This window comes from Toxotes jaculatrix, chromosome 20 (genome assembly GCF_017976425.1).
Source record: "Toxotes jaculatrix isolate fToxJac2 chromosome 20, fToxJac2.pri, whole genome shotgun sequence".
Lineage (NCBI taxonomy): Eukaryota > Metazoa > Chordata > Actinopteri > Toxotidae > Toxotes > Toxotes jaculatrix.
Genome location: NC_054413.1, coordinates 7,116,772 through 7,137,604, shown reverse-complemented (window position 1 = coordinate 7,137,604; position 20,833 = coordinate 7,116,772). Strand labels below are relative to the sequence as shown.

General features: G+C 42.2%; 1 protein-coding gene across 13 annotated transcripts in view; it reads right to left on the bottom strand.

Moving 5' to 3' along the window:
• Positions 1-20,833, bottom strand: part of si:ch211-285f17.1 (sickle tail protein homolog) — an 81,070-nt gene that overhangs the window by 5,106 nt on the left and 55,131 nt on the right. For 9 of the 13 annotated variants that reach the window (XM_041065328.1, XM_041065319.1, XM_041065333.1 and 6 more), the window contains 15 exons: positions 18,018-18,216; positions 16,861-16,954; positions 11,742-12,553; positions 10,099-10,203; positions 9,511-9,560; positions 7,388-7,527; positions 7,039-7,214; positions 4,816-4,946; positions 4,316-4,463; positions 3,131-3,617; positions 2,674-2,872; positions 2,264-2,553; positions 1,950-2,105; positions 1,506-1,628; positions 14-94 (listed from right to left, as the gene is read on the bottom strand). In XM_041065328.1, coding sequence (XP_040921262.1) covers positions 14-94; positions 1,506-1,628; positions 1,950-2,105; positions 2,264-2,553; positions 2,674-2,872; positions 3,131-3,617; positions 4,316-4,463; positions 4,816-4,946; positions 7,039-7,214; positions 7,388-7,527; positions 9,511-9,560; positions 10,099-10,203; positions 11,742-12,553; positions 16,861-16,954; positions 18,018-18,216 — 3,191 coding nt within the window. The remainder of the gene's footprint in view (positions 1-13; positions 95-1,505; positions 1,629-1,949; positions 2,106-2,263; positions 2,554-2,673; positions 2,873-3,130; positions 3,618-4,315; positions 4,464-4,815; positions 4,947-7,038; positions 7,215-7,387; positions 7,528-9,510; positions 9,561-10,098; positions 10,204-11,741; positions 12,554-16,860; positions 16,955-18,017; positions 18,217-20,833) is intronic. The other 4 variants (XM_041065320.1, XM_041065325.1, XM_041065326.1 and 1 more) reach the window with 4 other exon arrangements.

The following is a 20,833-nucleotide window of genomic DNA, read 5'->3' as shown; positions in this document are numbered from 1 at the left end:
AAGGCATACATACCCCTTGGCTCTGTCGCACAGTTGTATTCCCATTTTCATCTGTGTCTGGATCTTTATCCTCTCGACTGGGCTCTGAGCTCTGCTAGGACAATGTGTGAGGGAATAATATTACTGTGCAACTGGTGTTCCAGGTTGCTGTGGATGAACTGTGAATTCACATACATGATTGCGGTACCATCCACGCTGTGCAACTACCTTGTACAAGACATCAGCAAAATATTTACTGCTACTACTGCTGAGATTTACTCCGGTTTTATACCATATTGCATTACTTTTTTATGCTCTTTTCATATAAATATTGTATAGCAAAATGCATGCTGGGAAAATAAACTTAGACACTAAGACTAGAAGCTGCTTTTTCTTTTCTTTTTTTTTTTTTTTAACAATAACCAATGGCTAAACCCTACCAGCTCAGTCTTTCTTTTTTGCACATTCCAAAGGTGATAATACTGCATTTTGACATTCTCTTATTGTATTTCCGTACGGTTTCTAAGAGCTCTTCCTGTTTACCCTAAATAGACCCTGTTTCCTGTCTTGTTCGGACAACATGCACTACTGATACATAAATGACTTCTCACACTACTTTCACATCACTGAAATAACTGCAAAATTTCTGAAAAACCTATCTTTGTTTATTTTATAATTTACAGTAGCTACTGGCTTACCACTACTCATAGTGTACCACTAATTTGGTCTCTGTGAGGGTAGAAGCTTGAACAATATGTTTTAAAATGTACAGGTCAATTTTATGCGCTTGAACATACCTGTCCTCTTTGTCACATAAAAAAAATACATTAAATACATCTGTTGTTTAACCTAAAGCTCAAAATTAAAGGGCTTGTGTTGGTTACATAAGTGGAAAGCTGGGAAAGCAAACTGAGAAGTTGTGCAAAGACAAAGAGAAACAGAAAAGTAATTCCTCAGAAAAGTATAAGTGGGGAAGAGGAGCATGCAAAGTGGCCAGACTGACCTCTAGTGAACCAAGTCTGCAAAAACAGGTTGTGTCTACAAAGAGTTTTAACTATGTTGTTTTTCTCAATTGTCAATTGTTTAAGAAAATATTTGCTCTGTTGATTTTGAATGAAGACATGTCATTAAAGAAAGACACAAGACGATTTAATTGCCTGTAGAAGTACAGTGCCGAGGTCTTTATTGATTTGGAGAAAAAAGACAAGTGATAATTAAATCAGTGGCAAAACACATCATTGTCTGGTCCAGGCACACAAAAGACACACCATCTTTTCAGAGGCTTCATTTTATGCAGACTTAATCCTGAAAATTCAAGCTGTGATATCCGGCAGAATCAAAAGAAGGAAGGAAAATTGAGGCAGCAAGGAAAGGAGCTTTTTTGGAGGCAGCTGTTACAGGTTTCTCTCGAGCCAAAGCAAGGGTGCAAAAGTTGTAGAAGGGTTAAGATACAGCCATTGATCGTGTGAGACAGTCGGCAGAGACAGGCAGTTAGCTGGGCAGCTGCACGCCGATGTGTATTTTACCTTTTTCTCTTTGAGGGGCAATAAGGCCCCTGGTCTTAGTTCTCTGATTTGCGGTTCAATTCGAGTAGTGGGCTCTACCAAATTTTTCACCCCTACATCCTTAACTGTGCACTTCTGGAAAACCTGAAGAGTGGAGAAGAGTGAGGGGGGAATGGGGACAAGGATTTTGGGGAGGGAAGGAGTTTGAGTATCTTCACCACAGCCACAACTATAAAGCCCCACTTCTGACAAATTTACATTTAAAATCAAACTTTTTTTAGAAGCTGTCAGTGGCCATCCTTTGCCACTTCTGAGGAAGTCAGCCACCATGGGAAGAAATGATAGGCAACCCACTCCCACAATGCAGAATCCAGCAAAATCAAGAACCCCTTAATAGACTCATTAATTGTGTCTGTATGTGTTTGAGGGAGTTTTTGTGGATGTGCTTTTGAGTGTGCATCTAACCTGGAGCTCTGCCATGATCTTGTCCCCTTCATCCTCCTCTTCTCTGGTAACAGAGGCAGTAACAGGAGGAGGGGTAGCAGGCTTCGGCTTGGTCTCTGGCGGAACCTTAGTGGGCTTGGGTTGGGGAGTGGGAGGTGTGACCTCCTCTTCACCCTCCTGTAAGAAGATGTGAGGGAAATTATTTGGTCACTACATTTCCAAGTCATAAAGCAACATTATTCAAAGGTTAAGGTAATTGTATGGGCCACTTGAACAAAGAGCTGGGAGCTTGGGGAGAGGATTAATAGCATTCTCAAGCTTCCTAACAGACTGACCTGAGCTGAGACAGTTTCCTTCCTGCTGGTGTAGACCACCTCACCAGAGCGCGTGGTGGTCATGCCTGAGCTTGAGCTGGGGTAGGTCTTCCGCGGAGGAGGTGGTGGTGGGGACTTACTGGACTTTTCAGACCCTTGCTTGGTAAAACTGTCAGTGGACGCTGGCTTGGTGGCAGTCTTGGAGGGTCTCTCCAGCAGAGGCTTGGCTGGTTTCTCCATCAAAGGCTTCTGAAGTTTCTCAGGTCCCTTTTTGTTTAGTTTGTCAGAGTCAGGCTCGACCTGGGGCTCTTCTGCAACACAATCAATTAAGGTTTATAGGACGATGTACTTTAAAGTGTGTTCATATAGGAAAAAAATGTGAAATGTGTCCATATTTGTGTCGTTAAGTAATATTTGGGTTAGATTTGTACCTGATGGTGATTCCACAAGATTGTGGATGTCGGCTGGTTCTCCACTGGGAGCAGGTGGCAGTGCTGGGTTTTCTTCTACTTCAAGGCTGGGAATGCCCTTCATCATGTTGGCCTGGGCCTCTTGGAGGATCTTCTCAAACTCTTTTCCATCGTAATGACCCATATTCTGCCTCCTCTCTTCCCACTCCTTCTCTGCTGCCTACAAATTTCAGAACAAAGAACAAATAAAGACAGAAAAATCCAAATAGGTTCTCTGATTCTGAGGAAAAATAGTGAGTAAATGTTAATCCTAAAACAGCAAAAAAAAGTAACTACAGGAGGATAAAATAAAGCAATTTGGGGTAAATGGGTTGAAAGGCTGATATTTTCAGGATGCCAATGAGAGAGATTACTATGTAACTAAGTTGGATAAAAATAAATCAAGACCATATGACCCTGGTCAGGTGACTACACATACCTCTATGGACATAGCTCTGTTTTTGCTCTTGTCCTGACTGCTCTGCAGCTCCTCTATGACAAGATCCTGGTTGCCATTATTCACTGGGTTCCCATGTGTCTTCTTATGACGGGCAGGACTTGGTGGATCCAAGGATGCACCCTTGGGAGATTCCCGGCCATGACTCTTGCTTGGGTTGGGACTAGGAACCTGAATGGGGCTGGGAGTGAGCGGGGGACTGGGATGAGCAGTCAAAGCTGCAGACTGCTGGGACTGCTGAATGTGGACTGGGGAGCTCTGGACATGATGGATGACCACCGGGGAGGAAGGCATCACCTCTGATCTGATGGTGGAGTTCTGGAGCTCCGGTGGGGCCGAGTTGGAGCTAGACTGGACTGGTGCAGGGGAAGCTTCTGCAAGGGCCTCTGATACAGCTGCTGCAGGGCTGTTATCCACTGGGATATTAGCAGAAGGATCAGGCCCCTTCTGGGAACCCTCAGAGGCATGTCTACAGAGAGGAGGGAAACAGTATGGGTTACAAAACATGTAAAAAAAAACACAGGTTTAAAAAAAAAACTTACATTCTCACTACACAAAGTCACTCTTTTATAAATGACATCAGCATTCTTAAAACAATACCTTCCATTGACAGAAATCAATTTTACAACCAAAGTTAGTATTTATGGTTTTGTTGATTTCTCATCCAGATTGAAAATACATCAAACCCTGTAATAAAACTGACAGATAATGTTGATTACGCCACCAAAAGCTATGATGCAATGTCTTATGGTATGGCAAAACCAGGCGTGTTTCAGATAAAAGACAAGAGGGTCATGAGAGAGAGAGAGAAAAGTCTAGAGTGAGTCTGGTATCTGTGACATATTAAAATGGAAATGAGGCACTGCAGTGTCCACCAAATTAATTCACTTATCGGTTCAGTGAAGGCGATGGAAGTAAATCAAGCTGGACGCCATACTCTCCTGTCCACACGGACTGACCTCTTTGATGAGATGAGGGCTGGCTTGCCAGTATAATCAAATAGTACAATCTCCCACATCACAGACCCCTATGAGTAGCTCTGCAGAGTGCTTTTTGTTTTGGTCTTCAATTCTCTCTCTCGCTCTCAGCCGCCATACCCTGGCAACCTCCTCTCCTGATCCCTACTTTATCTCTTCTGACATTTTTTTTTCTCTGTTTTGCCTCTACCTTCTCAGGCTGCTGAGTGTGTCAGTCAGGCTCTTGACCCTTTTCAGCATGCTGTCCAGTTTATGAGGCTCCTCCTTCAAAAACTTGACGGCTTCCACTTCCACCCTGAGCACAGCCCGCATCCTGGTTTGTAGAGCTGGGAACTCTCCTGATGAAACAGACACAAAGAAGCATTTAGTGTCATGACACTACAATTCATATTCATATCATTTACGGGGTTACCAGCACATTAAGGCACTGTGACCCACCACTGTATTTGAAGATCAGTACCCTGTCTTTGCATGCATTTCACGTCACATACTGATGTTGGAAAACATGGTAAAAAAAAAATATTGATTTGAACCAGGTCCCAAGCAAATATTATGCAAGGTGTCAGTCTGTTATTTAAATAAGACAAAAAACCTAGAAGAGCCCATCTAGTCAGTAACAGAAAAACAGTTTTAGAACAGAGCGTTATACATGTTAGTGTACCCAGAAGTCATTGTGTTCTGTCGTCTTACCTTTGAGCCCTGCCAGAGATTCTCCCACCTTCCTCAGAGTCACTGCTCCCTCTTCCACGTCCTTCAGGGTCACCACTCTGTGTGTTGCTGCTGAGTCCTTCTGCAGAGAGCCCACATACTGCTCCAGCTCGCTGCAGATACAAACAAGACGCACCATGGAAAGGGCAAAGGATTTAGAGTTTAGTTTTTAGTTAGCACAAACAATATGGTACTTTCAGCCAATGGACAGAAAGATGACTGACTCTTACTCCAACATGAAATTAATTATTATTAATAAAACATACCAGAGCACATTTTTAGTGTGGGAAAACAACAGAAAAAGTTACAGAGAGAAATTCATGTAACTATTAAATTTAATTTACTCTTTACAAACACCAGGGGGCAGGACACAATCATTTATCTTAAAGTTCATACAGTGATACTGACTGGGCAAAAGTGGGAGCAGAACAACGAATATAATACATAAAAAAGAAGAAAATTAGATCATATGTAAAATACGTACAGGGACAAAAAGAGATAAATCTTTCTACTGTGCACCGCACTTTCCTGTCTAAATCAGATTGCTTAGACTAGATTAGACTGGATCTCCTCCCAAAACCACAAATGTTTACACTCTGAATGAGAGCTTATTTGTGACAGAGCACTTCCTCACATAGAAAAAAATGTCATGCTGCTTCACTGCCATCCCAGTACTCCAGAAAACTGGCTACTCCAAGGGGAAATGTGCAGAATGATAACATTGTGTGCAGTGTGGGATTGCATGAGAGGGACTAAAATGGTGTTTCATTGTGGCCAGGTACCCTTGAGAAACACTCTTTTATAGATGTCCCCTAAAGGGAGTGGGAAAGGCAAGAAGGAGACTGTGTGTTAAATGCCCTGCTATGTCAAGGCCTGTTGGTAATAGGAATGATGATGGGAAATTCCAGCTGGGGACAAAGGAAACAGATTTACCTTTTTTTTATCAGACCTCCCACAGACAAAAACAGATACAGTATGTCTCCATAATGGACATCTCAATGTGTCAGAGTATAAGAGGCAGCCTTCAGGGATACTCTAATGAAGTAATTAAGATAGCATTTGTTTGAGGACTCATCATGTGCTTTTCCTATTTTCTTTCATATGCTGTAAATTACTGTTGTCAGCTGAAACTTGAAGTATGGGATCCCAGACATGTGACTTAAGATGAGAATAGCTTGAAATACTGAAGCTGTTGAGATGAAAACTTAGGTACTTGTAAGTCTGTGGCACTCTAATTGGATAAATGCTCTGTATTTTTGCTCCGTGGAAGCTTTGTCACCATCATCAATACTGTTCACTGACAATGACAAACCCTCCTACTTAATACTCCTGAGTCTATTTTGTTTGCTTGCTTTTTCAAGTCTTCCTGTCCTTAGATGACTAGCAAACTATTCCACATAGTAACAGTTGCACGATTTAAAGGAGTGAGCCTTTTGTGTTGCCACAGTTATAAAATGTGCCATTATAGGTCATGATAGATTTAGTTTTTCTCTTGTGGGGGCAGTGGTTTTCACACCCCATTCTCCCCCTGGACTTAAAGCCAAGCAGCCCTAATAACCTAAGACTTAAACTGCCTGCGGCCATATTTTGCCAACTCACAACTGCCTAGATACCAAGGGTAACTAAGAGCTGAATCCTCCTACTTCCGCCTGTTCATTTCCAAGTCTCCATGATTTGCTATCATTGTGTTTATTGGAGCATCTGTTCACCACTGTCTAGCAAGACAACAATGTTTGACCTTGCCTGTAAACACCCAAATAAAAAAGGATTCAATTACTGCTCCCTGTTGGCAAGATGCTGGAAGTGAATTAAAATAAGAGCAGGGTAGTGAGATTACTGCACAGTCGAGTCCATTGTTCTAGACTGCTGTCTCTGAGAGGCAGGCACTGCTTGCCTGTATAAACCTGTGGGCTGTAATTTGGAGGGCGTTGGCTTGTCAGAGAGTTAAGGATTGAAAAGCTCAGGTGAGATGATAAAAATGAAGCCTTTTGGGGATTTCCTATAAATGAAAGCACCTTGACTGGAGCCACATGGGTTCGTGTTGAAACAGCTCTAATACTTGTCCAAGACTCTAATGAAAGGAGTTTAAACCACACACAATAAACATTCAGTAATGAATGCAAACAACCGCATCTATCCATTGTAGCCAACACAAAACATAATTCCTGTTATGGAAGTAAATCAGTACATTTTGAACAGCCTTACCCAAGTTGTGTAAGGACACGCTCCTCCAGTCCCAAGTACTTGTGCCTGTCCTCTTCAACCAAAGCTCTCTGCCTCTGGACTGGGTCCTCTAGACGCCGCATGGCCTCTGCGAGTTTAACACTGATTTCCTGCTCTGCCCGCTTCAGCTGAACCCGTAAGGCCTCCTGGTTCTGGAGCTGAGGGGAAACAAACAGTAGAATGAAATATTGCAGGACCCAGACTAGCACACCAACATACAGAGCTTTTAAAATGTCATTCAGATGTGCACGCGCTTACAGGCATGCACACAGGTGGATATACGAACAGACTACCACTTTTTAAATTAATTAAAAGGAGAAAGAGGTCTTGCCTGCAGCTGTCTCATCTGATGGAGTTGCATCCTGAGGTCAGAAACATTCTTCCTGAACTGCAGGAGGTTGACTTTGAGAGGAACTGAGCCCTTGTCTGATGGGGCTGCACTGTTTTTGGGAGCCAACACTGGGGAACCACCTGGGCCAGGGAATAAAAAGAACACACAAAGTTTGAGTTTGTTTCCTGAAAGATATGACTCAACTAATACATATTACAATTTATATGCACATGCTGAACCCTTAAGAACACTTCGGAGACATCACAGCTCATTATAGCCCTTAGCCTCACACTAAAGTAGAAATTACACCGAAAATTATTGCACAGACGCGTCAAATGAGTAAAAAGATAATTCTACCCTTAGAGGAAGTAGAGTGAGTTGTTCTTTTCCAAACCCTCACTCCGTCATCCTGTCTGACTTTACAAATTACTGGTTAGATTGTACATGTCTGCATGTACATTTTCCCTGGTCACACACTGGTTTTACTTAATGTTCTTGATGTTTAGTGATGACTGCCTGAACTCTCTGTGGTGTCCTTTTCCCTCCACATTACTGGCTGCAGCTCTGAAATGTCTGTCAACTGCTTTCGGCATTTCAGTCATCACCAGAGATGGAGAAGAGATTGAAACCATGGAAACTGAGGGGACTAATATTTGTGGTTTGGGTGAGAGTCCCTAAATGGCCAATAACAATAATAATTTGATTCAGTCTGCTTTCAGAAACTCCAGCATGAGCTTTGACTTAAATGACATCTAAAAACAGAGGATGATCATCTGAGGGAGTTCATTTAATATGAGTTAATAAATAGATCCTATCCTTATTTGCACAGAGCAGGTTGAATTGAATGCTTCAATATTAAAGGGTTAGTTCACTCAAATTACAAAAGAACATTTTGTCACTTAACTGAAAGAACAAGCTTTAACAGTTTTCTTGGGTACTATTTTATTGATTGAAAGTAGCTCCAAGGTACGAAAAGCCATATAAGTGTTGAAAAATTTAAATGTCATTTTTGAAAGCCGAGAGCACTACAAATGAAGTTTCACTCACCTTCACCTTATTGAGCTTGAGGCAAAAAACTCAAAGATTGATATCTAAAAACATGGGCAAATAAAACCAAAACTATCTGCATGGCTAGATACCAGGAGACACAAGTGAGAAAATATTTGTTTTGTGTTTCCGGAGAACCAATACCTTTAACCTTAGAAACAGAAGGTCCATTAAAGAAAATAGTGTCTCTGCCCGTGAGTAACACAATTGGTCAGGGAATGTGAATGCTATCTAAGCTCCCTTGGCACAGAGACTTACCCTCTGCTGGGGCAGTAAAAGAACTAACTTTTGTCCTCATAATCCCAAAACACTTTTCACTCTGTCTGCCATACCTACTGCCTGACAGCTGCCTGGACCTGAAGTACAGGTTACAATGTACACTGCCTGTTGTGTTTTGGGCCTTGGGGACATAATGTCCATCAAAAAAAGTACAGGCTGTGTGGTGAAGAATCATTTGATGGATGGCAAAAAAAATAAAAAAAACAGTGCCTCTAATTTCTCACGTTTGATGAAGAGGCAATCTGCCACAATCAAAGAACACACTGACTTTTCTGATGTTTTGAAGAATCGCTCAAGCACAACATGACAAGTTAATCCCACTGAATGCTACATATGAAATTTGTCATACGAGACATGAGATGAACTCTCAAGACACATAGTGTTGTGTTTTCTCTCTGCCACTGGTGAGGTTGCAGATCTTTTTTATCAAACCGATCTGGCCACAGACCGCTGCAGAGCAGAGATTGAATTGCTGAATCATCTTGGCAGGCTTGAGAAGTAATAGCGTCTTGTTTTAAGGAGTGCTTTGAGGGGTTTGTGTTAGCTTTGCTGGCTTTTGTCTCTTAATTCCTATTAAACTGGATGTACGGGGGAAAGGATTGTGAGGAAATATGAACCGATGACAAGCAATGAAGCCTGACTTTGTTTTCCCTCCCTCCAACACCGCTCATTGCAGACTGTTGACTGACACTGATGTGTGGGCTTGTCTGCACAAGACATTATGGCGCTTAAACTTTTGTTTAAAAAAAAAAAAAAAAAAAAGTAATGAAATTGCACAGAACAACAGTGGTACTAACCTGAGCTATGTGCACTGTGGGCTGGAGATGATGTCTTTGGTGGTCTCTCACTGCAGCCAGAGAAAAATTCATAAGAGCAGGATTTTGATAGTGAAAAAAAAAAGTATTTTTGTCCACTTTAGATGTACAGGTTAGTATTAGTAGGAACAAACGCATTACAACAAAGTATGATGGGAAAGAGTGACAAACCAGAGAGGTTAAAATGATGTTAATGATGTTAACAAGCTTCATCAGTGTTCAACTTGGCACAGAAACATACAAATTCATTGCAGTCACGGACCTTTAAGTCTAACTGTCAAGCAAACATTAACACAAGGTCTCTACAGAGGAGATCATAATGCAAAGAGTTGAAATGCAGCCAGATAAACCATTCATAGTGGCCATTTATCTAGAAAGCAAATGACTTCAATATCAGATTCACAGTCAAACCTATTTCCTCTTCACCAGATGCCATTTAACCTGAGCGTTTGATATGGCCATTATAGAAGGGATACTTTATCTTTCCCACTCTGGCTGGAGAGCCAGGCTTTTCATTTGAAACTCTGTTTCCCCTGATGCCTCACTCTGTCCTATACTGTGATTGCTTACCTTAGAGGCTCCTTGGTGCCACTAGTGTTTGGCCCCTTTAAAAGTGCATGCTGAACAAGACCAGTCAAGCTGGCAATCTGTTGCTCCATAGCCTTCATTCGCTCTCTGCAGAAACATCAGAAAATTCTGCTTTCAACACTGAGGCCTATTGGATATCATAGCTGCCACTAGAGCAAACAGCAGCTCAGACTGAAAATCCAAGGCCTGTAAGAGAATTAATCAATTGTTTTTAATTATGTGACCATAAATATTTTTGCTATTTTGTGGGTGGATTACACAGCAGAGATTTGTGTTGCAATTGATTAGCAATAAAGCACAGAGTAAATACTGTCTCTGGTCAAATAAATAGTTTCTGAATTACAACTCTCTCTCATCACAAAAAGAAAAAAGGGTCGAGTCCAAACAAGATGGAAGACTCAAGACAAGAAAAAAACTCTAAGGTTGACACCCAGGATTTTCAAGACATATTTTTGTTTTCTAAAAAAAAAAGTGTGTGTCACAAGTGGTCGCTCGCCAAGAGGAGAGTGAAAGAACAATGTGAAGATTACACTGCCTTAAGAAAGCCAAGAGGGGTGAGCAGGGAACCTTACACTGGGTTTGCTTGGTAAGCCTAGAGGTTGGAAAAGAGAACAATTTTTGTTTTCAGTTGTCATCATTTATCTTGAGGAAGGACATGGGGCCAGCTGAGGACACAGGGAGGAGGTGGTGGCCTGTGGTTTTTGCTGTGCTATAGACGATGGACAGACTGTGTGAACGAAACAATTCCTAACCTCCGTGTCATACAGTATATTTCACATGAGTAAATTTTATGACAGCCAGAGAGCACTGAGTGTTTATTTTGAAAGTGCTTTTCCTTTCAAATTCCTCCACTCGTTTGCCACATTCCCAGGGCATTTCTAATGGGGGTTTTGGCCTGCCCAGGTGGTCCAGCCTGATCTGTTTGACTGATCAGGCCATTTCAAATACTTATTCAACCTGGTCAATATTTTCTTTGGTTTTGCTAGGTATGCACATGACCCCTGTAACGTCCCTGTTATTGAAACCACCTTTGCCTGGCTAAGTGGCAAGCGCCCCTCTTTCTCTCTTTCAAAGTTTATGTGATCTCCGTCAGAGTAGACAAACCTAACACAGGTACCAAAATGAAGGCTGGATAATCCAAACTGAACAGACTCCACAGACGGATTGTTGTTATTACAACAGCCGCAGAGTAACAGAAAAATATACAATAGGTTAATGGGGTTTTCAGATACTATCCTGTTTCAGTGGTGGTAGCTGCGTCTGGGTCTATAATAATTAACACTGTGAGCATCCAGAGTTTAAATAGAGACTGTGAAAACAATGGTCAGAAACAAGATATGCTTGTTTAAATACACAAACCAAACTGATGCAAAATCATGTGCATTAGTCTGCTGTACTTAATGTGCAGATCTTGATGCTTCAGACAGTGAGAGGGCAGGTTATATTCTTGTCTTCAGTCATGGATGGTGAAACAGATTCAGAGCCAGGGATTGAAAATCAGCAGCTCGTGGTTAGGGTGAAACTGGGATGCAGAGTTAGTCCATGCTCCCATGCAAGGTCTTAATCCTAATTTGAACAATCCAACCAGCCTATTTTATAACATGTCCAGTCCCCCTGAGTCTTACCGTGTCTGATGGTCACTGGCAGGTGGAATGGGCCCCTGGAGATGACCCGGGAGGTCTGAAACCACAGGTGATCCCATGCTGTTCCGGGGCTTGGTCCCTGTTATTTCTTCCTTCCTGAAGGACTGGCGCACTGGTGAGCTTCTCTCCATGGGAACTCCATGAGGAGGAACACCATGAGGAGGAACACCATGAGGAGGTCCACCATGAGGAGGTCCACCGTGGATGTCAATCATCCGTACCTCAGCCATCCTGTGAGGGGATGGGGGAGGAGTCTTGGAGCCCAGAGTAGGCAGCTGGCTGTTTCTGGACTTCTGCCTGTAGAGAGAGGGGTGATCGATAGTGTCTGTGGGGCTGGGCCCGCTGTAAGAGCTAGTGGAGCGGATGGAGGCACGGTGAAATCCCCCCATGCCATGCTCTGGACCATCAAGCCCAGGGCTGGGGTGTGGTCCATGGGCAGTAGCCATGCTCATTCGTCCCTCCTGAAGCAGGTATGGATCTGCATACAACCCCTCATTTCCCCTGGCTAGACTGTGGCTCTTCCCCCCCATGTCCTCATCTGGCTTGACGTCCCGTCTCTCCAGGATGGCGCTGGGACAGGGCGAGATGGAGCGCGCTGGAGGGTTGGCATTAGACAGTCGGTCCCTTGGGATAGTGGCGCTGCCAGGTATGGAGCCCTGTCGTGGGCCAAATGGGATTCTGGAAGGGGATGGGGGCATGGAGTGGGGAGTCGGAGGGAGTGCTCCCTGCATTGAATGGTGTGTTGGGGGACCCATGGGGGGTTGTCTCAGAGGGTGCTGTCCATCACTGTGCATCTAGTATAAAAGTAAAAGCGCATAGTATTATATATTTACAAAGACAAAAACAGAAATTATTACTACTTCAAATACTGCACAACAATTACTGCACGACAAAAAAAAAATCCCTCAATTTAAGGATTAGTCAATAAACCAGACTGCATACCTCTGCCTGCTTGGGAGCTCTAGCTACTGTTTATTTTGTGTATATCCTGTATTTCTGGACTGCAGTTGCCCTTGAAACAAAAACATCCATATAACTCAGTTTACACTGTTGCTTTTCAAAGGAAATACACTGTCAGCAATTCTTCCAGAAGCAGAAAATAGTTACTTGCATGGCTACTATCCCCGGGTGCACAGCATTTCACTCAAAGTCCTGGATATTATCCCCATGGGCCTCTATAAAACAATATTACAATGTATGAACACAAGGTTCTTTCCTTGGATGGAAAGTCTGTAGTTTTTTATCAAGGTGAGGTGATTTACTTTTTTCATCTTTGCACAGAGCTCTGGGAGCCCAGCTGCTCTCTTTCTCTCATTCTAAAAGAGTTTTCATGTGCACCTCTGGGGCTAAAAGGTAGTTAGTTAATTTGCAACAAGATTTGTCTGGCATAGTCTAATTAAACAGTCAGCTAATCTGGGCGAAAGTTCTTTAGCACCACGACCCATGAAGGACTCTTGAAGGCTAATGTACAATAAACCTAATCTCATTTAACTACAGTGGCTTTAAGGTGTAAGGGGGACATAGGAGAGCTCAGGTTGTAGATGTTAAACTACAAAAAGGAGGTGAGAGTTTTACAGGCACTTGTGGGCACAGTGGCTTTTGTTCAGAAAAAAAAGTACATTGTCTCTCAGGTACCATTATATCACAGGTCTAAATTAATAAATGAGTTAAAACTTGTGGAATCATACAGGAAGCAATGGCTACTATAGTAGGACGTACAAGCATGACTACAGTAAAGTAAGTTTACTTGCTGAAAGTTTAAGTTCATTATCCATAGAAGTAAACATGTACCTCACGCAACCATCACAACTGAAATATAGTGTGTAAACAGTGTTACAACCTAGGTAGATATGTGATCTGCTGTGCCGAGGAGTGTCACATGCAGGGCCAAATCCAATCCATTCACCTTCCTGTCTAACTCTCTATTCCTGTCAAACAAACAAACTATTGTTCCGTCAAGGTATGACTCATGAGTTACACCTACATAAGAAGACAAGTCAAAACCTAATGCAAACTTCTTTGTGAAACTTCTGGTACAGGTTTTGACACCGTGCTTTTTCAGGGTTGTCTCTATTTTTCTCCCAGTGCCGACACAGATTAATACAATGAAGAGAACAATAAAGTGGGTGTGACACTTGTGCATGAGTGTGTGCGTGTGTTTGTGTGCGTGTGTTTGTGTGTGTGTGTGTGTGTGTGTGTGTGTGTGTGTGTGTGTGTGTGTGTGTGTGTGTGTGTTTGGAAACAACAACTGCTCAAAGTGTACAGTAACAAAGGGCTCAGGCTTGGCTGTGATAACAAAGGGGGAAAAAAAGAAACTTGCTGGCAATGAAAGCACACAGCCCAGAAATATGGCAGCCACAAGTGTGACCAAGCAAAAAAAAAAAAAAGAAACACATTTGAGAAGCACACAGCCACTAACATCAGCAGACCATCCTCAAGACCTAATGACTTTCACTATCCTAGGTGCCTACACACATAAAATATAAAAGCTGCTATATTGTGAAGCAATTTCTCATGAGCACTAAATAACATCTCTGACTGTTTTACCAATTCCAGCACAGCCTTAGGGCCAAAAGGCATCACTTGTCAATCCCAAACAGATGTCACACCTTCAGAACACCAACTATTCTTAAAATATCCCTAAAATACACTGATTTTGTCTGTAAAACATTCATAAATCACTGCTTTGAGACAAAACAGTGGAGTAAGGGTTTGAAAATAAACACATGCTCGGCCATGTCAGGCAAATGAGAGGCTGTGCTGAGAACATTTGTTTTGAGTTTGACTGAAGGACTTTCTGAAGACCTCACTCTCCATGTTTCCACCGTGCTCTTAAGCTTTCAGTAACAAGGACAGCGCGTCTGGTTGGAGTGAACAAAGTCGCCTCAATCTCTTGCTGTGTCAGAGGCGGAGAGGGTTTCTAAACTGATTCAAAAACTGCAGAGCCTCATAGAGGCAGCCAAGCTAAACAGATAGAGAGAAGCTGTGCTGCCATGTCACTGCAGAAGTGTGTCAACATTTAAAGAGCTGGCTGCATGGCTGGAAATACTACGCCGCTGTGTGCCTAATGGTGTTGGTGATGAAAAAGATGACTGGCGCTTTCTGCTAATTATTATCATTTGTGACTACAATGAAGACAAACATTCAAGTTTAGATCGATTGCTCAGAGGAGAACAGATCAGGGAGGTTAGCCAATAACTGAACCTCTGTTTACAAAATATCTCCCACAGCTATGCGTACATAACATCACTTCTGACAGCCACTATTGACTACTCTATGAATACAAAGTACTGCTTTGGATTCAATCCCTAAGTACGGATTAATATTTCAAAATATTTGCTGCATTTTCGTCAAATGAAACATGACAAAAAAGATGCTTGAAATTCAAGAAAATACTGCTTTTTTCCTGATAGTCTAGAGCCTACTCTGCTTATCAAGTTACTTATCAGTTACTGTGCATATCTGTCCACCATATATCAGTTACTGACAGATGTCTGGTGAGAAAGTTTCAATCAATCACCTGGATCCTGCTTTAAATCTGATCTGAGGCCTGGCATTCCTACAAGACAAGGGGACACTCAATAGTCCAAACACATGTGAAATGTAACCCCCCTCACTCCCACCCTTACCTCTACCCCCCCAACTCCAGGTTGTTTGAACAGGTGTACAGCTCATTAGGTTGTAGTATTTGCCCTTTTGCTTTGAGTGCCCACGGTTTCTAATTCATTGTTAAAAAAAAGCTGCCAAGAAAAAAAAGAAAAAAAAGAAAAGAAATAAAATATAAAATATACAAATAAAATCTCTAGTCTAAGCTTTCCAGTTGCTAAGTGTGAAGACACTGTTTACAACAAGAGTCTGCACTGTCAGAAAATCCTGGGTTAATGCAAGGAACGTCATCTAACTGCTCTCTTTCTGTCACCAACTTGGCCTTCACACCCCACAACCGCGTCCAATCTTTGTATCTGTGTCAACTGCTGCTTGGTTAAACAGTGACAGAACTATTCATGACAACAATCTTCTTCAGCGTATCTCTGCTTCGAGCCACGATTTCACAATGTTTGCACAAGGGCCCTTAAAAAGTTGCCTTGTTTCCCTTTGCCTAATACATTTCAGTTCATTCAGTACAAGTTCTAGTTTTCAAAACTGCTGTATCAGCAAGTCCCAGAGTTATTAAACGGCGAATAATGTAAAAATAAAAAAAAAGGGTTGAGAAATCTCCCCAACACAATTCAAATTCTTCTCCTGATGCCCAGTTTGCAACCTTTCCTGCTCTTAGACTGTTTGTACGCCTAAAATTCCACTTCACTTTAACAGATGTATCTTTTTACCATCTTTTTTTCCTCAACTGTCTTTTGTTCACTTCCCCTTGAAGGATCACATCAGCAACTCATCTATCGCAGGAGAGAATAACAACAGTTTCTGCAAGTCATCATGCAATCTGAACCAAGACCTCTTATACCTACATCATGTACGCCTCATCAGTCCTTTAAACTTTATCAGTTTCACTTTACATTTATATGACACACACAGTTTGTGGCAATGGGAGATTATAGCTAAGGTTAATGTAATTTTTTGCAATATCACAATAGCACTGCAACACCGCCTGGAAATCAGCGGCAGGCAGAGAGGAGCAGCGGGTTGGATAAAGGGTCAGGCGGATTAGAGAGGCGGATTTGAGGAGGAACATCCGAGGAAAGGGCTCTTTGGGGCTTTAGTTTTGTTACATCAGCAGGAAACAAACATGCTGGAATCAGAACAAGAGAAAGAGATTAGAGCTGATATTGAGGGAAGAATGAACAAGAGAAATAGTCATGAGAATTGAGTTCAATTGTCCCTTAAGCAAGCTGCACCAGAGCGTACAGGCGAGGCGGAATCACAGGCCCCTGGGAGAACAATATGAGACCCCCTCTAAACAGATTAACAAGAGGCAGGGGGACATTCCTTCCCTTAACTGCAAACAGGATGTGAGAACAAGAGGAATTGGAGGCTGGGCATTTTATTTTATCTGCAACAAGTCTAGCCATCTCCCTGCAGCTGTTGCTGTTAACAGGATAATAATTTACACTGTAGTGTTAGCGACTGTTATGGTTTAAGTACTCACCCTGGCATCGCCATTGGCAGGTCTTGGCCCATGACTGAATGCCTGTGCTGGGTCTTTGTGGTAGACCTTCAGGCAGGAGTGGTCTGTGATGTTCCTGTAGGGAGAAGAGGTGTCCGCTGGTAAGAAGGCAGCCCAGATATCACCATCAGACAGTGGCCGATACTGCCTCAGCCTGGATCTCTTTAGCAGCTCTGCCAAGGGCACATACCCTGACAGAGGCTCTGACAGTCCTCTGTTATGCGACATTTCCTCTAAATCTCCAAAGTCTATGAAAACATCCACTAATACTGTGTTGAATCCTGGCTCAACTACGTAAACTGTGAGCAGATCTGTTCTGTCTTTGGAGCTCTCACTCTCTCGCTCTCTCACTATGGTGTTGCACCCTGGACACCTGTACCAACCTTAAGGAATCATGAGACAATTTTTTACAGCCCTGATAAAGAATTAGTCACAAAGTACACATTGCACTTGAGCAGGAACTCTTGAAACAAAGGGGCAAAGTTACTTGAGTCTTCAAGAATAATGTTTATTTCTTAAAGCCGCTAGAATAAACGGCTGCATACTGTCTCTGTGCATAGTATTTGCTCTATTATTGATAAACCCTGCAGGTGAATACCAAACCAGGAAGGTATAAGACACAAGGAAGAAGAAAAGCAGAGAGCTAGTATGTGTGTTTGTGTGCTTGTAAATGATATACACAACACAGTACACGATTCTTTAGAAACTACACTCTGAAAGTGCCTCAAAAAGCGTAAAAAGGACAAAGCTTGTGTTGCTCAAACTTTCCAGAGTCAAACTTTCACCAGAGGAGAGAGGACAACAGGCAGGAAAGTCATCGAAGTCTCTCAAGAGAGCTCTTCAGTTTGCTTGGGTATATTGGAGATATTATGCTGCAGGGCTTCATCTCCAAATAACTTTCTGTCCTATTAAGTTTTAACATGGAGGGAAGAGGAAGTGAGACACTTTCCTGGCCAGAGACACTTCCTGTCCAGGGGGAGTTTAGACAGGAAGTGAGCAGGAAAGGGAAACGGAGAGGACTTCTAGGGGAAGAGTAGGAGCATTATAAACCTTGGATGTCCTGTTAAACTAAGACTGACAAAACACAACAAATGCTGCCCAATATATATTCCCAATGTCCCAATCCCCAATGTCTTTACCTGACATCAGTGAGCTCATAGTACATATTCCTCATGTCGTCTTTGACGTAGACCGCAACGCTGGGCGACTCCAACATCTTCATGGTGAGCTGCTGTGGAAAGGCACTAACAAACAGAGCTCTGACCGTGTCAATGCTGGTGATCTCATTAGGCATGCGAATCTGTTTGGTCTCGTCCCCGTACTGCAGGTACAGCACACCTACAAACAGAAAGCAGAGGAACAGGTAAACTTTTAATTCATGGAAATCTTTCCTGTGACTAAGACAGGCATGCAATCTCTGAGACTTGCACTGATATACTGTAGTGGTGATTCACTGTTTTGTTTCTCTCCCAGATTGTAATCTCGCTGTTTTTTTCCAGATACTAAAGAAGTTCAGCCCTCCTTGCAGTGTTAATCTGGTTTTGCACAAACACACCACTTCATGCAGCCACTTAACAGAAAAACCCCTCCAATTACGAACCACTGCAGGGCTTTTACTCTTGAGCTGCTACACAAAGTATTAACTTGGCAACCGAAGTTAGTAAGTGATTTCTAAGAATCTGCTCAGTAGAAATTGGTCAAAATCTGGATTTGGACCTTTTTCAATAATTTTTGATCTTTTAGGATTAATACAAGAGCAGAAAACTATGCCAAAAACAGACTAGTCAAACAAAAAGGCATGCTGATTTCAACATGGGTGAGCCTCAAACAACTTCCAACACATGATCTAAGTAAAAATCACCCTTTCCAGTGCCACTCCGGAATTATGAAAACACACCCTGCCCCCATTACAATGTCTGGTCATGGCAGACAGAAATGGTGTAGATTAAACTGTGCAAAAATCAATTTCTGCATTTTTCCACTAGTGTACCATTTTATACCATCAAACCCTAGCAACCAACATAGACAAAACGCATTCATCCTCTCCAGTTTCTGTATATGTGAATGGCTACTTGGCTTTTATCCTTTGAAATCCCAATTTGTGGCTTTTGAAAATCATTCTTTTGACTTTTGAAATGGGCTTCAGAATGAATGCTTACCCTCAGTTGTGGCACAAGGGACAAACCTTTGAACTGATGAAAATGTTTCTCTGGCATTTGGTTTCCTGTTTGATTTTCCATAGCGTATTTGCAAAACCTGTGGCTTTGTGCTAAACCTGCCGCCACAGTCCTGTTCGTATTACACACGTTTGAGAACTGCATGCGGTATATTCAAGAAAAACTGACAAAAGATTTGATATTTAAAAAGTGAGAATGAGAAGGAATAGGGGACAGAAGAAGGAGGACTGTGTGCTCAGGGTGGAAGAGTACAAGCTGTGCATCAAAAAGACCAAAGTCTGAACCTCTGAACTCTGGGTGTGGCTTCTGTACTGTGCTTTAGAAAAACAGATGTCTCTCCCACAAAATTTATGGACACGCCCACACTGCACTTGTATAAACAATGCCAGGGAAAAGAAAAAAACACATTTCTATTTCTAGTCTCTGATTCATTGCTTCAAACTGCATGGTACTGATTTTTATAGGGGTTATCTGTAGCAATAACAGAACTTCAATGAATAGAACAAAGGAGTTAAAGCGGTTCATGTTGCTCCTCTAATAATCTTGTATCATATCCAGTGACAACTTTGCTGAATGTCACACTTCATCAAACTCTGAGACAAAAAAAACTTGTTGTGAAACACACAAATCAGTGATTTCAGAGACATTTTTGCAGTGAAAATAGCTGGTTTTAAGGAACAGGAGAAAGGGTTTTACTTGGTGCAACCCCATAAAATGACCGAGCCAGTAAAAGCTACCAGATGTTGGTGAAATATTATACAAGATCCTACATGCTCCACGAGACAGAGTGAAACAGAGAGAGGGCAAATGCAGGAAATAAAACTGCTGAGTCTATCCATTGCTCTGGTCTGTCTGGGTTCCTGGGTAGTAATAACTTAACAAAGTGCCCATTTGCAGACTAACTTCATCTTCCCCCGTAGAAGATCCCCCGAGAGCTGTTACGTTAACAGTCGGTTTTCATCCAGATGTTAGCAACTAGAGCCAATTAGCGTGATGACAAAGCGCCATTGATCGAGCATGAACTATGAAGATTGGGATTCTTTAACATCAGTTTTATTTGCTGCGACAAAGTTGAATAGCTCGGTTCTAACAAAGAGTCGTGTTACATTCCTGAGCGCCTGGTTTCACTCAGGATTGGAAGCAAATGGCCAGTGGGTTTCCTGACCAAATGGGCACAGCACAGCAGACTGTCTGAGTTTTTAAAGAGTTTTCCACATCTCACCAGTGAGACACAAAAGTTTGAGCACAATCACGAACAATACCGTTCTGTGTTAATACTATCACAAAGTTTGAAATTTAGGAAAAAAGCAGAAAAAAACTTTATAAATCGCAGAAAAAGTGACTTCAAATACAATACACTTGATGCCACACTCAAGAATGAATCTTATACTCACACTTAGGGTTTCCTGTTTTCTGTTTTGTCTTATGATGCTTTGGAAAAGACCACGCGGCAACTCCTACACTACAAGCTGAAGAAACTAAGCTCCAAGAAGAAGCCCCTAATGTCCGTTGGGACACAGCAAAGTGTGTGTCTGTGTGTTTGTGTGTGTGTGTGTGAGACTGTGGGAGGGACACTGTAGTAAAGTGGTGCCCCTTTTCTCCTCCCCCTTCATCACACCATAACCCCCCACTGTCCTAACGCTTTGTCCTGATGTTTTTGAGAGAAAAAGAGAAAGAGAGAGATGGAGCATGTGTGTGAGTTGTTGTGTGTGTGTGTACATGAATGTGTGCTAAAGCATACTTGTTGTGAATCTTTTTATTTTTTTATGGGTTTTGCA